The sequence below is a fragment of the Trematomus bernacchii genome, unplaced genomic scaffold, assembly GCF_902827165.1.
Source record: "Trematomus bernacchii unplaced genomic scaffold, fTreBer1.1, whole genome shotgun sequence".
NCBI classification, from domain to species: domain Eukaryota; kingdom Metazoa; phylum Chordata; class Actinopteri; order Perciformes; family Nototheniidae; genus Trematomus; species Trematomus bernacchii.
In genome coordinates, this window is record NW_022987851.1 from 3,012,156 (window position 1) to 3,028,161 (window position 16,006).

Genomic DNA, 16,006 nt, shown 5'->3' on the forward strand with positions numbered 1-16,006 from the left:
CTTGAGAATGGTACTCCACTTCTTCCTTCTGATACTGACACTATTAGAGGAAGCCTAACAAAGACAGACATGTTACAAGTTAAGTGGATAAATGTTCAGGAAGTACTGTCAAAGCAATTACTAGATACAAATCTCCTTGTAGTACTGTAAATGTGTTCACTTGAAACTGTTTTTTTTCTTAGAAAACTCTAGATTCTTAGAATTTGGTTCAAAAGCGACCAATCATATCATACGCAAATCATCTTAAATGGGTGAGAAATTCTCCTAGTTCAGACAGGACTATCTCTGTGTTCCACTCACCTTTGACAAAGGTAATGTCTTGTAAGTTGTCCTAAGCCTATGCATGACTGAGGAGAAATGACTGAGTCCCTGCTAAAACTAAACTTTCTAGTCTTTGTCTCTCCATCCATAAAAAGCCTGGAAAACCCGGACGCGTGGTATGTGTGAAATCCCACACAACGTCATTCTAATGAGGGACTGAGTGGCTCCTCAGGTCTTCCAGAAAAATGTTCCCACACCGGCTCAAGAGTCAACCACACTGAACAAATCAGATTAGTGAGGGTATACTAGTCACTAGCATACCTCATTTCCTCCATCTCCACTCTTTTTAATATCTGACCTGAAAGTGAAAATGTACTGGTATCTAAAAATGTGAAACTTAATTTAAACTTAAAAAATGTAAAAATGTTTGCTGTTACAAATAATACATTCAAATTGATTTAACTTCTTACCTGTGTAGTCTTTTTGCCAGATTAAAGCACTCATCTAACTTAATCTTAATCTGTCAGCAGAGAATGGCAAATAAACAGCTTTTATAGGCTGTAGGAAAAAAAGCAAAAGCAAGAAGAAAAAAAAAAGAAGCCAAGTTTTATTTTCCAGACAGCAGCAGCTGACATTGAAATGGTTTTGTGTTCAAAGCTTATGCAGGCAGAAAAACTACTGTTATGGAAATTGAAAGTGACAAAAGTAAAAGAATGAGGAAATATTTTTATTCAAATGGACAAAAACAAGCAAATAGATATAAGACATAAAAGTCCAGTTGAAGCCTCGGAGACAGACACCTTGCCTAATGAAGCTCGCGCTGTCATCATATTTCAGATAGTTTGTCATTATGACTTACAGGACACTTATTTCCCCTTATATTTACAGTTTAAATGTAACTTCATCAGTTTATGCTGCTCTACACACTGCAGGTATAACATATCATTAATGTTTAGGGACTTAATCCCTAATTTTCTGCATCATCATCAGAGGCTTGGTCCATTAGGGTAGGTCTTAGTTTTTTTTCTGCATATGTGACTGATTTCTTCTTTTATACTCTTTATGGTAGTTATTGAATGCCATACCAAGGGGGCTCAGTTACAAGTAAAAGTCGTGCAATCAAAATGTTCCTCAAGTAAAAGTACAAAAGTATTAGCATCAAAATATAGGCTACGTAAAGTACCAAAAGTAAAAGTACTCATTATGCAAATTGGCCCATTTCAGAATAATATATTATATTTATGGATGCATTAATGTGGTTATCAAAGCTGGTAAAAGATGATAAAAGCCTTTATGACCGGATATTTTTTTCAAAACTGACTTGTAGGGCCTACAGTGAGTGATGTGTGTATGACCATTTTCTTATTGAACAACATATCCCATGAACCTCAGCCGCCAACAAAGCATCATGGGAGCTGTAGTTGTTGAATGTCAACACAACTATCTGTCATTTATCTTTTTAAACGTGTAGTATATAGTGCCGCGCACATATACCATCAGGACGTTACTGATGTGGGGCGGCTGCGGAGTGATACGTGTGTATGCAAGCCCGCATCTTGAACGCATGTATATATCATGGCTGAAGACCTGCTCAGTAAATAAAGATGCCTCATACAAAGGTCTACGGATACCTTATTACTCTCCATGACCTGCGGTCAACTATATAGCATAAAGGACTATTACATGGTGTCAGAAGTCGGTCCAGTTCGTCATTTTGCTGTAAACAGATGAAAGTTTTGTTAGCCTAAAGCCTAGCTAACAGGTGCGGTCCCCAGAGAGCGGGAGTCGCAATATTTTTTTTGGAAGAAAGAAAAAAGAGAGAGATGGATCGATTCGAATTACCATCTCCACTGGTACTCACTGGCAACTTGGGAGAAAACTGGCGACGATGGGAACAACGCTTCCAAATCTACATGACCGCGAGTGGTGCAGACGGTAAGGACAGGAAGATTAAAGTGGCCATACTGCTGCATGCACTAGGAGAGGAGGCTCTTGAAGTTTACAACACGCTAGACATCGCACACGGTGAAGATGAAGGTGAAGAAGAAGATGAACAGACTGTTAATGATATTCTAGCAGCATTCAGAGCCTATTGTCTGCCGAAGAAGAACACAGTGTTTGAGAGACATCAGTTTTGGGCACATCCTATGTCAGGTAACACCACGATTGAGAAATATGTGACGGAGCTCAAGCAAAAGAGCAAGGATTGTGAATTTTATACCACAGAAAATGACATGATCAGAGACAAGATTGTGTTTAGTATGAATGACCAGAGACTGAAAGAGTGACTTTTAAGAGAACCTAATCTCACATTAGAAAGGGCCATAGACACCTGCAGAGCTGCTGAGATGGCCAAAGTTCAAATGCTAGCTATGAATGCAGCAGCCCAGGAGATGTCTGTACTTGCAGTGCACAAGAATAGTCGACAAGGACAAAAGACACGCACACCGCCTATACAACGTACACAAGACATGGGACAAAGACATGAAACATGCAAACAATGTGGTAAATCACACCAGCCAAGACAGTGTCCAGCATATGGAGTATCCTGCCATAATTGTGGAAAACAGAATCACTATGCAAAAATGTGTAGGTCAGCTAAAGCCCAACATCACAAGACAGTACATGATGTTTCTCCGGAAATAGACACCCTATATATTGGGACAGTGAACATTGATCAGCTAAAGTCTAAAGCTGACAAGTCGTGGCATTCTAATGTAAATGTTGACTGCATGTGTGTCAAGTTTAAGTTGGACACAGGAGCAGACCCCAACGTCCTGCCACTGAAAGTATTCACAGCGATGACTCGAAAAGCCAGACGTGAAAAGAACACACCTCAAACTACAGCCTACAAAGACAGTGCTGGTGGCATATGGAGGGATGAGATTGAAGCCGGAAGGGGTGGTAACACTCAAATGCTCCACTCCCAAAACACAGGCAAGTCTGACATTTTATGTATCCAGGCACTCATCCATTCCCATATTAGGAAACGAGGCATGTGAAGAACTGCGCCTGGTGAAAAGAGTGGACATTGACTCAATAGAAGTGAAACATCCCACAACAAAAGAGGAGCTCATAGCTCAGCACCCAACTGTCTTTGAGGGTTTAGGTGAGTTTGCTGGAGAATATCACATCCACACTGACCCCAAGGCCACACCTGTCATACATGGCTGTAGGAAAATACCACTGGCAGTAATGGACAGACTGAGAGACACTCTCGATGACTTGTTACAAGCTGATGTTATTGTACAGGTAACTGAGCCTACACCATGGGTTAATAGCCTGGTGATCACAGAAAAAAAAGACAGAAAAAAGTTACGGGTTTGCTTGGATCCCAGTGACTTAAACAAAGCTATACTCAGGCAGCACTACTCCATTCCAACGACCGATGAAGTTCTGTGCAAACTAGCTGGTAAGAAACTTTTCACAGTGCTGGATGAAAAAGATGGATATTGGCAAATAAAGCTAGATAAAGAGTCATCCCTACTGTGCACATTTAACACACAATGGGGGAGATACCGCTTTAAACGTCTTCCATTTGAGATCAAGTCAGCAAGTGAGGTTTTCCAGCAACGCAACTGTGAGACATTTGGAGATATCCAAGGGATCCACATCATTGCAGATGACATGATAATTGCTGCATCGTCAGAGAAAGAACACGATGAGATATTACAGAAAGTGATAGCCAGAGCAAAGGAGGCTAATGTGAAGTTCAACAAAGACAAGATACAGTACAAGGTGAGCAGTGTCAACTACATGGGCCATACTGTCACTTCAGAGGGTGTTAAAGCAGACAACGCTAAGATCAAGGCTATCACAGGCATGCCAACACCAACTGACAAAACAGGACTACAGCGATTGCTGGGCATGGTAAAATACCTAGCTCAGTACATCCCAGGTGAGGCCACCATATCAGCACCACTGAGACAGTTGTTGAGAAAAGACAGTGTGTGGCTGTGGCAGCACGAACATGATGAAGCAGTCAAAAAACTGAAAGATGCTCTCATTACAGCAAAGAAACAGCTCATCATACAGGCAGATGCATCCAAAGATGGTTTGGGGGCATGTCTAATGCACGAGGGCCACCCAATTGCCTATGCATCAAGAGCACTAACACAAACAGAAAAGAACTATGCTCAAATAGAAAAGGAACTGTTAGCAATTGTCTTCTCTGTTAAGAGGTTCCATCAGTACGTGTACGGATTGAAAGTGGATGTGCAGTCAGACCACAAACCTCTGGAAAGCATTCTGAGAAAGCCGCTTGGAGCAGCTCCTTCCAGACTCCAACGGATGCTCCTCCAGCTGCAGCGATATGACTTGAATGTCATCTACACACCAGGTAAAGACCTACTGATTGCAGACACACTCTCACGAGCTGTCACACATGATGAACATTCAACAGTTGATGACATCACAGATGAGAAAGTTGTCTATGCTCTGGAGCCAACAGATGCTTTGAGCACTGAGATGCTGCAAAAGCTCAAAAGTGGAACAGCTAATGATGAAATACTACAGCTGCTTCAGGAAACACACAGACAGGGCTGGCCACGACACAGAAAACAAGTACACACTAAACTGGTTCAATACTGGCCTATCAGACATACTCTGTCAGTAATAGATGAGATAATGTTTGCAGGTGACAGGATAATCCTCCCGAGCCCGATGAGAAGTGACATGCTGCAAACATTACATGTGGCTCATCAAGGAATGCAGCGGACAAAAGCACTTGCCAGAAGGCACTGGTACTGGCCAGGTATGTCAAGAGAGATAGAACAAATGGTCGAGAATTGTGGGACATGTCAGCAGTTCCAGCCCAGAAACCAGAGGGAGCCTCTGATATCACACGACATTCCTGAGCTTCCTTGGCTCAAAATAGGGGCTGACATCTTTGAAATAAAAGGACAATCATTCCTATTGACGGTCGACTACCTGTCAAAATATCCTGAGGTGCTTAACATTAACGACAAGACTTCACACACTGTCATTAAGAAAATGAAATCAGTCTTCTCCAGGATAGGAATACCAAAAGAGATAGTGTGTGACCATGTCCCATTCGCGAGTCAAGAAATGAGGAACTTTGCAGACTCATGGGGCATAAAACTCACTCATTCCAGCCCAGGCTATGCACAGTCCAATGGCCTGGCTGAAAGGACCGTACAAACTGTTAAACATGTTCTTAAAAAAGCACAACTAACGAACACAGACCCTCATCTTGCCCTGCTCATCCTGAGAAACACACCTGTAACAGGCATGCAATACTAACCCGCACAAATGCTCATGGGGAGAGTGCTAAGGAGCACCTTACCGAGCTCCACCGTGGTGCTTCAGCCTGCTGTGCCTAAGGATGTTCACTCGACTCTCGAGAATCTACAGAGGAGGCAGCAGCAGTATTATGACAGAGGAACGAGGCCGCTTCCTGAGCTGCAACCAGGAAGTACTGTTCACATGGAAACTGAACAGGGTTGGCGTCCAGCTTTGGTCACTGCACAGAGAGATGAGCCACGTTCCTATGATGTTGTCACATCTTCAGGTCAGCACTACAGGCGCAACAGGAGAAATCTGAGGAAAACACCACACGATGCCCAAATGGACCCAGAACCTGACTTACCTGAAGACAATCAACTATGCATGCCAGATGCAGACACATCAGAGACTGTTGAATGTGAAATGTCATCACCGCAGAGCACAAGAAGAACCAGATGTGGCCGACTTATTCGACCACCTGAGAGATACAAAGATTTCCTAATTAGCTCAGGCTAAAGGTTGTGATAAGACAGAGTTAATACGTTAAAATCCTTACTCTATTTGCTTAAAAGAAAAAGAAAAAAGAGAAGAGTAAGGTGTGTTGTTTATATACAGGATTCATGTTTATATGAGGATGTTGGAGTGATATACACTGATTCTAAGTTGACATGTTAATGTTCATACAAAATATAATTCCATATATTCTTATGTTAACAAGTGAACAATGTTAATATTGAGACCGTTTATTAAATAAATAAATAAATAATTTAATATATATATATATATATATGTATATATATATATATATATGTATATATGTATATATATGTATATATACGTATACGTATATATGTATATATACGTATATGTATACGTATATATGTATATATATGTATATATACGTATATGTATACGTATATATACGTGTATATATATATGTATATATATATATATATATATGTATGTATATATATGTATATATACGTATGTATATATATATATATGTATTTATTAAATTATTTATTTATTTAATTTATATATATATATATATATATATATATATTTATTAAATTATTTATGTATTTATTTAATTTTTATATATATGCCTATGAAATACATTCTGAAATAAATCAATGAGGCAATACATATGTATACATGTACATTTAAATACACATTTATTTATTTCAAGAGACTTTTATTTCATAATGACACATTTATTTATTTCAGGGGACTTGTATTTCATAATGACACATTTATTTATTTCAAGAGACTTTTATTTCATAATGACACATTTATTTATTTCAGGGGACTTGTATTTCATAATGACACATTTCCATTTCTTATATGCAAATGAAGGGGCGTGGTTAGCTCACAGATCCAGACCAAAGCAACAGCACCGCAACACTGATTTAGCTCTGGTTCTTCCTGTTTCAGCCACAGCGGAGCCGGCTCTAAACACCGAACACCGGTTCTTAGCTGACCCCACTTGGCTGCCCGGCAAGAACCACGCTCACGTCGGAAGGGGGCGAGATTAACCTGAGCCATAATAACAGTTTATGGCGAGTACGGAAAATGAAAGTTGTAACAAGCAGTAGCGCTGAGCAAAGTGACTAGAACGCAACCACACACTTATAAACAATCACACTTTATAAAGTCAGGCAACACTAACCAGGCTTAGTGTGATTCTGTTTATTTGTATCTTACTTTGACCATCCGTTCGCTGTTATTGATCATTGTGGAGAGCAGGCAGACGTTTTGTTTTGTATTATAGCAGCTATCAGATGGAATCAATACATGGGCTGTACAGGTTGTCATGTCCGACTATCACAAGTAGAATCATAATGAAAAGGTAAAATGTGCCTGTAGAAAACGGCTTATGCCACAATAGGATAGCAACAAGTAGTCAAGATAATCAGTTCAGCTTCGGTTGCTGTTGCATAACTGCGGTCAACTCAGCCGTATCTCGCGTTCGCTTGGTCAAATCAGCAGCTATTCATTTTTGAGTGCGCAATTAATAGCGCCTTTACGGTAATCGCTGTACAAGAGTAAAATAATGCATGTTTTTTTCTGCTTTATTTGCAATACAAGTCATTTGTACTATAAGTTCTTAATAAAACTGACACTGTTTGACTCAGTCCTAGTTTGACTGCTACAATAAAATGAAGTAGGCTACTTTTACTGTGTACTTTTTGGGTAATACTCTCTCAAAGTCCCCTCCTGAGAACAAACTCATGCCACTTCTGCTATATTTGATGAGAGATAAAATAATTTTTAGCCATAAGTTCTTAATAAAATTGGTACTGTTGGACTCAGTACTTGTTAGACTACTACCACAAATACAATGAAGTAGGCCTACTTTTATTGTGTACTTTTTGAGTAATACTCTGTCAAACTCCCTTCCCAAGTACAATAATGCATGTTTTTAGCTATCTTTGGTGAGAGATAAAATGGTATTTTGCCAAAAGTTCTTAGTTAAATTGATACTGTTGGACTCAGTACTACTTGGACTACTACCACAAGTACAATCAAGTACTTTTACTGTGTACTTTTTGAGTAATACTAGGTCAAACTCCTGTCCTGAGTACATTCTTTCATGTATTCTGCTATCTTTGATAAGAGATAATAACTATATTTCAGGTATTTATTTAAATAAGAAGTGACCTTTGAATAAATATTGCAAAACAAAGCCTATATCACCTGCAGGCTTAGCCAGTGTGTATTTCTTCCTGCACTACAAGATTTCGATGTGTACACATCTGGGCCATTTATTGTGTAATTTCTCCAAACATATACAAATGCCTGTATTGGAGTCAAAAAGGTGCAGTAGAAGGACTTTAGCAGCATCATAAGAGGCCAACAAGAGTGACAGGGGTGTGTCACTGTGCTGAAGGAAGGTTGTGAACAGCTATCCAGGATAGTCTCTAAAGACTTTCCAAGGGGTAACAATGCTGCTGCTGGAGTACTGATCTAGTGGATCGAGTGTTGATGTCATCTGTCTACCTTATCCTCTTAAAATACTCTGTCTAACATTATCTGTACATTACATTACATGTCGCTTTTATCCAAAGCGACTTACATACATTCAGTACTGTGGACAATCCCCACAGGAGCAATTTGGGGTGAAGTGTCCTCCCCTGATTCGAAGTCCAGCACACTAGCCACTGAGCCACAGCCTCCCAGTATTGTGAACGCTTTTAACGCTTATTAAATATAGCAGAAAACATGCATTATTCTACTCAGGAGGAGAGTTTGACAGGGGATTACTCAAACACTTGATTGTACTTGTGTGAGTAGTCCAAGTAGTACTGACTCAGTACAGTATCAATTTCATGTAGAACTTGTTGCAAAAAATCATTTTATCCCTCATCAAATATAGCAGAATACATTAATTATTGTACTCAGGAGGGGAGTTTGACAAAGGATTACTCAAGAAGTACACAGTAAAAATACTTTATTGTACTTGTGGGAGTAGTCCAAGTAGTACTGAGTCCAACAGTCCCAATTGTATTAAGAACTTATGGCAAAATATCATTTTATCTCATCAAAGATAGCTAAAAACATGCATGATTGTACTCTGGAAGGGAGTTTGACAGAGTATTACTCAACAAGTACACAATAAAAGTAGGCTACTTCATTGTATTTGTGGTAGTAGTCTAACAAGTACTGAGTCCAACACTGCCAATTTTATTAAGAACTTATGGATACAAATCATTTTATCTCATCAAATATAGCAGAAGTGGCATGAGTTTGTTCTCAGGGACTTTGAGAGAGTATTACCCAAAAAGTACACAGTAAAAGTAGCCTACTTCATTTTATTGTAGCAGTCAAACTAGGACTGAGTCAAACAGTGTCAGTTTTATTAAGAACTTATGGTACAAATGACTTGTATTACAAATAAAGCAGAAAAAAACATGCATTATTTTACTCTTGTACAGCGATTACCGTAAATGCGCTATTAATTGCGCACTCAAAAATGAATAGCTGCTGATTTGACCAAGCGAACGCGAGAGACGGCTGAGTTGACCGCAGTTATGCAACAGCAACCGAAGCTAAACTGACTATCTTGACTACTTGTTGCTATCCTATTGTGGCATAAGCCGTTTTCTACAGGCACATTTTACCTTTTCATTATGATTCTACTTGTGATAGTCGGACTCGGACATGACAACCTGTACAGCCCATGTATTGATTCCATCTGATAGCTGCTATAATAATACAAAACAAAACTTCTGCCTGCTCTCCACAATGATCAATGACAGAGAACGGATGGTCAAAGTAAGATACAAATAAACAGAATCACACTAAGCCTGGTTAGTGTTGCCTGACTTTATAAAGTGTGTTTGTTTATAAGTGTGTGGTTGCGTTCTAGTCACTTTGCTCAGCGCTACTGCTTGTTACAACTTTCATTTTCCGTACTCGCCATAAACTGTTATTATGGCTCAGTTTAATCTCGCCCCCTTCCGACGTGAGCGTGGTTCTTGGTTCTTGCCGGGCAGCCAAGTGGGCTCAGCTAAGAACCGGTGTTCGGTGTTTAGAGCCGGCTCCGCTGTGGCTGAAACAGGAAGAACCAGAGCTAAATCAGTGTTGCGGTGCTGTTGCTTTGGTCTGGATCTGTGAGCTAACCACGCCCGGTTCATTTGCATATAAGAAATGGAAATGTGTCATTATGAAATACAAGTCCCCTGAAATAAATAAATGTGTCATTATGAAATACAAGTCCCCTGAAATAAATAAATGTGTCATTATGAAATACAAGTCTCTTGAAATAAATAAATGTGTCATTATGAAATAAAAGTCTCTTGAAATAAATAAATGTCTCATTATGAAATAAAAGTCTCTTGAAATAAATAAATGTGTCATTATGAAATAAAAGTCCCATGAAATAAATAAATGTGGATTTAAATGTGATGTATACATATTTATTGCCTCATTTATTTATTTCAGAATTTATTTCATAGGCATATTTATATATGTATTTATTTAATTATTTATGTATTTATTTAATTTTGGCTTAAATGGCATTCCATAGTATATATCATGGCTGAAGACCTGCTAAGTAAATAAAGATGCCTCATACAAAGGTCTACGGATACCTTATTACTCTCCATGACCTGCGGTCAACTATATAGCATAAAGGACTATTACAAAACGGACATCATTTTAGGTTCTATTGTTTCTTTTGTTTATCTTTAAACCTAATCTTTCGAGTTTCTAAAGCACTGCGGTTGGTTTGGAGCAACGGGGAGGCTTTTTTCATTCTAACATACGTCATGATACGGGAAGTAAACAAACCAGAGAAGCAGTTGTCATCACGCTCATGAGACCTCACATCCCGTGCCATGACAGCTCTTGCAGGTTTGTTATTATTTATTTTATTGATAGCTATGGACAGATTTATCTCGGAAAGGATGACACTTCATTACGCAGGACTTAACACTGTGCCTGCGATGTGCTCTGCAAAGTTGTAACGTTAGCTAGCTGGGTCCTAGCCAAACGCAAGACAAACGTGTACCAATTTAAGGTAGTCATGATTATTGGCAAGAAGGCACACTTTAAACGACATTACTACAGACCTCAAACAAATGCTCAGAATCTTTTCTTCGTTTCGGCATGCATTCAGCACACAAAAAAGCCATAGTTTTATTTGATTTTGATTTATAACGCCCCGCCTTACATCGAGTCCTGTTCCACTAGTAATGAATTAACACCAGCGTAAAAGTGAAAGGTGTAGACTGACGGAGCAGGATTAAAACGTCAAATTAATCGCAACATTGATATAATTTGGAAATATATTGTTCCATGTCGAAACATCTGTGTGCATGTTCTGCTATTGCATATAATGGAGGCAAATCTCTTAAAAAACGTGTTTTCCCGACCTATACGCCATGCCAGAAACACCGAGTAAATTGTCAAATATGTAAGTGGAGTTTGGTGGCGCGTTTTATCAACCAAAATGATAGCGATAGGACTATACTAATTCAGACACGTTAGGTAAATGGTGGGGTTATAATAAATGATAAATACAGTCTAAAAATAATAAATGTGTGCCAAATACAGGTTGTGCTAATGTAGAGTCAAGCTAATACACATTAGCTGCCGAGACAGCTATCATCAATATTTGCACAATCTATTTTGTTTTGGCTTTGCAAAGGCTGTCCATTTAAATTAGTTATTTATGATCAGTGAGGCCAACCGAATGTCTGGTAAGTGTGCACAAGGTATTGATAAGAAATTTGCATAAAATGAAAAATCAACTGTTACAATTTATAAAACACATTCATAATAAAGATTATTTCAATTTACAAAGTACACATTCGGGTAGAAAAGTAGTAGCAGCAGCAGCAGCAGTATTTATAAAATAAAGTGTAACATGTAGAATGTAGTTTGGTAGAAGCTAGATAACAGAGGTACAATTATATATTGCACAGAGATACTTACAGAGTCTTGTTACAGCATTTCACGTCTCAAACAAAGAAGGAAGCCAGTAATAACTGGCAATATGTACATTTAACTGGGTACATATTGCACACAAGTGTTATTGCATAACAGTGATGTCTTAGTCTTTGTTTAGCTAAATTTGTCTTTAATAAAACCATCAAGCATGAGCAGTAGTTGGTTTCTGTGGTTTAAGGAAAATAACTTAAAACCTGCCATTTGTAAGCGACACTGTTCTCCATGGGTAATTATAGCACCATAATTCATGAAAAACTAGTTTGAGGAAAAGGGGTCAGTAGAAATTACTTGATGTCTCTTTAGCCTAACTTAACTTCTTCAGATTCTGTTTTTAATATTATACATAATCTGTATTCTCTATTGTTTTTTGATATGTTGCTCTGGCATGAATGATCTCCAGATCTCCCATTGAGGGTGTCAAACCGGACAGTAACCCCCGCAGTGCCATGGCTGAGGTGTTAGGACATAGGAGCTTGTTGGGCTTTGGTGTTGTGTTGGCATGGCTGGTGCTGTTCCACCTGCTGGTCAACATCTGGCTGCTGTGCGTGTTCACCAGCCTGCTGGTGGTGCTCGGGGGCTGGCTCGGGTCACAGGCCGTCCTGGAGTCCAACAGTGTGGTTCACCTGGAGAGGTTCATAACCATGGAACAGGTAAATGTGAATTTAACTTCCCGTGTTTTGGGCAACGGTGTATTATCACTCCAGTATTACATCATTTACACTTTGTCCTCGCTAAATCTCAGGTTCCACCAACTGTGGAGGATGAGCAGAAATTGGACCAGGAGATTCACAACACTGTGAGGAAAATCATCAGGGACTTTGTCACCTCCTGGTATTCCACAGTGTCCTCTGAGAGTGCGTTCGAAACAGAGGTTCAAGAGGCGATGATCTCTATGGCCATGGAGCTAAAAATACGTGCTAGACAGCTCGACAGGAAGGTAATTTGATTCAAGACATCATTGTTGGAAAAAAATGATTAGGTTGATTTTGATAAATGTTTAGGAGGTTAACATGCTGTCAATACTGTCAATGTATGAATAGAGTTAGGTATTCAGGGTTTTATGCGGCTTCCCTGCGGATACATCACTAGTTATGTGTGTTTCAAATCAATTTTAAATAATCAACACGTTGTAATCAGATGCACAAGGCCACATCTGTCTGTTCTGACTATGTATGTATGTACTATATATATATATATATATTATGAGATTTATAAAAATAGTTCTATCATGCAACAAAGAGTTTTTTTGCAGCTGTCAGACAAAGAATATATCATGTGTATATCAAACATGCTGTATGTTGCACAATAATGGTAACAGATAACAGAAACTGTTACCAGATTAACTAGATAAAATTATACTGGTTTTATATTTTTTTTGGATGACTTCAGGAGCTGACCCAGAGGATCCTGGATCTGTTTGGCTGCCACCTGCAGGACTACATCAGAGCCAAAGAGCTGCTGACCGAAACACCTCGGACAGCAAAGTACAGCAGTGAGAGCGAGCAGCTGTGGAAAGCGTATTCCATGGTTACCACGCCTCATCTCGCCATGAGCAGCGACACGATGGAAGTCAACTACACCAGAGCGGTCACAGATTTGTTGCTGCATGTTTTGGTTCCTCCTCCTCACTTAGACACCCGCACCGGCCGCTTCGTTGTCGGAGAACTCATCACCTGCAACGTTATGCTCCCTCTCATTGCTAAACTGTCGGACCCGGACTGGTTAAACTTTCTCGTGATCGGCATATTCAACAACTCCTGCAAACCACAGGAGCCAATTAAATCAGAGCTACTTGCTTCATCCCCATCTCTACCACCACCTCCTGCTGAATCCGAGCTTGCTCCACCGCAAGAGACCACATACGTTCCCCAGAAGAATAACGACGTTTCTGTGACTGACGCTGTCAATGATGCAGAGATGGCCTCGCCTGAGCTGGCAGCCTATGATGTGATTGACTCCGAGGAGATGAACGAGAATATAACTGAAGAAGAAGAACCCACTCTACCCTTTTTGAGGCGTTTCACGAGAGGAACCAAGTCAAACCCATTTTACCAGGAGAACGACTCTGACCTCGACTCTCCTTCCGCTGACTATAAGCAAAGTTCCATTGATTCCCTAGTCATGATCAGCCCAGAGGACAACAGTAATGGTGGGGACCTGGAGGATGTTTGCCCCAGTCCAGTGCATGGTTCTTGTCCTAAAGTCCTGGTGAATTCAGAACCGGTGGGGCATCCTTATGATCCGTCGTCAGGTAGGATGGCAGAGGGGACTCCTGGTAACGGTAGACTTCAGGACGTGGACAAGGAGGGCATTTCTCCTTTAGTAAATCCAGCCAGAGAGTTTCTTCTGGGACTAGAGACGGCTGGGTTGGGGAATCCCAATGAGCTGACTGTCAGTCCGTTACAGGGCTCCTCCCCTATACAGTCCTTCAGTTTTGAGCCCCTCAGCAGCCCTGATGGACCGATCATGATCCAGAACCTTCGCATCACTGGCACCATCACAGCCAAAGAGCACCGCGGCACCGGATCACACCCCTACACCCTTTACACTATCAAAGTAAGAAGAATCTAGTTCTGCTTCTTCATCATTTTTTCATTATTCTGGGGATTTTGTCATGCAGTTGTTCCATGGTGGCATTAAGCTGATGCAACGTCCAAAGATTACGACTGAAAGACCATTTAAAAGTTGCAAATGAAGAATTGTTAAACATGTGAAGTTAGCCTTTGGAGATTTCTGCACAAGCAGCACAAATGCTTTTATAAACAGCATGTCAGCACCAGGGTTCCTTGATTCACTTCCTATTGTTTTTAGGATATTCAATCGGCGAACATTTGTTGGTGGAAATGTACAAACAACACAGCAATGCACCAGCTTAGGCCTCGAAGAATAATTGTGATATATGCCCAAGGTGACATATTTAAATTGTCTGTATTATCCAATAATTTGTCCAAAATCAAAAGATATTTACATTAGAAAAAAAAGAAGAAGAGAAAAGCAACAAGTCCGCAAAATTCCTAAAATTATAATCGATTATCAAAACAGATTCCAATTAACTTTCTACCAATCAACTTACCAATAATCAGATTTATCAATGTTAATCATATTCCATATAGGAAATAACAAGGCAGAGACTAGCCACCATTTATTGTTCATTTGGTTTTATATTATCTCCAATGTTTAACAGAAGTTGAATATTGCGTGAGGGCAAGAAAGGTTGTGTTCACTTTAAACTGTGTTTTCAGAGCTGAAATATATTTCACTCTAAACTACAATTACATAAATGAGTCTCAAAGAATTTGAATATGAAATGTATCAAATGTAAAAAAAAAGGATTTATAAAATATGAAAAAAGGAACCATTTTATGTTTGGATATTGATCCCATTTCTACATTTTAATATATTTGTATATTGCATTCAAATTGTGAAATTGGATAACTATTGAATATTGGTACGTGTACTTAAACTCCTGACAGTAATTGTCAGGAGTTTAAATACACAAATCTCTTTCTTTTACAAAAACATGGGTTGACCCCAATATAATGTATCACAGGATTCTGCGACATGTGACAAGTCTTATACTCTGTTGTCTTGGTTTTCAGTATGAGACAGCAATGTGCTGTGAGAACCCAGAAGGGGTCCAGCCGGGCTCTGAGGAGGCTGAAGTCCCCCCCTCAGGCTATGAGAATCCATCGCCCATTCAGCAGGTGGCCTATCACATGGTCAACAGACGATACAGCGAGTTCCTCAACCTGCAAACACGGCTGGAAGAGAAAACTGAAGTACGGAAACTCATCAAAGGTAGGAAGGATCTGGATAGTTTTACGCAAAAAATAAATCTAACCATGGCTTACAAACAAACCTGGTTCAAGTCTTGGCCACTGCTGAAATTCAGTTTAATAAATGTTTGGTACTTGAGCTAGCATCCAGGATTGTTATCTTTCAGGTGTGAAAGGTCCAAAGAAAGTCTTTCCAGACATGCCGTTTGGAAACATGGACAGTGACAAGATCGAGGCCAGGAAAGGACTTCTGGAGACCTTTCTTAAGGTTA

General features: G+C 39.6%; 1 protein-coding gene across 1 annotated transcript in view; it reads left to right on the top strand.

Annotated features, from left to right (window-relative positions):
• The first annotated feature begins 10,775 nt into the window (after positions 1-10,775).
• Positions 10,776-16,006, top strand: part of LOC117468832 (sorting nexin-19-like) — a 35,602-nt gene continuing 30,371 nt past the window's right edge. The window contains 7 exon segments of the mRNA XM_034113147.1: positions 10,776-10,797; positions 10,800-10,860; positions 12,359-12,608; positions 12,701-12,895; positions 13,348-14,514; positions 15,558-15,756; positions 15,902-16,002. Coding sequence (XP_033969038.1) covers positions 10,776-10,797; positions 10,800-10,860; positions 12,359-12,608; positions 12,701-12,895; positions 13,348-14,514; positions 15,558-15,756; positions 15,902-16,002 — 1,995 coding nt within the window.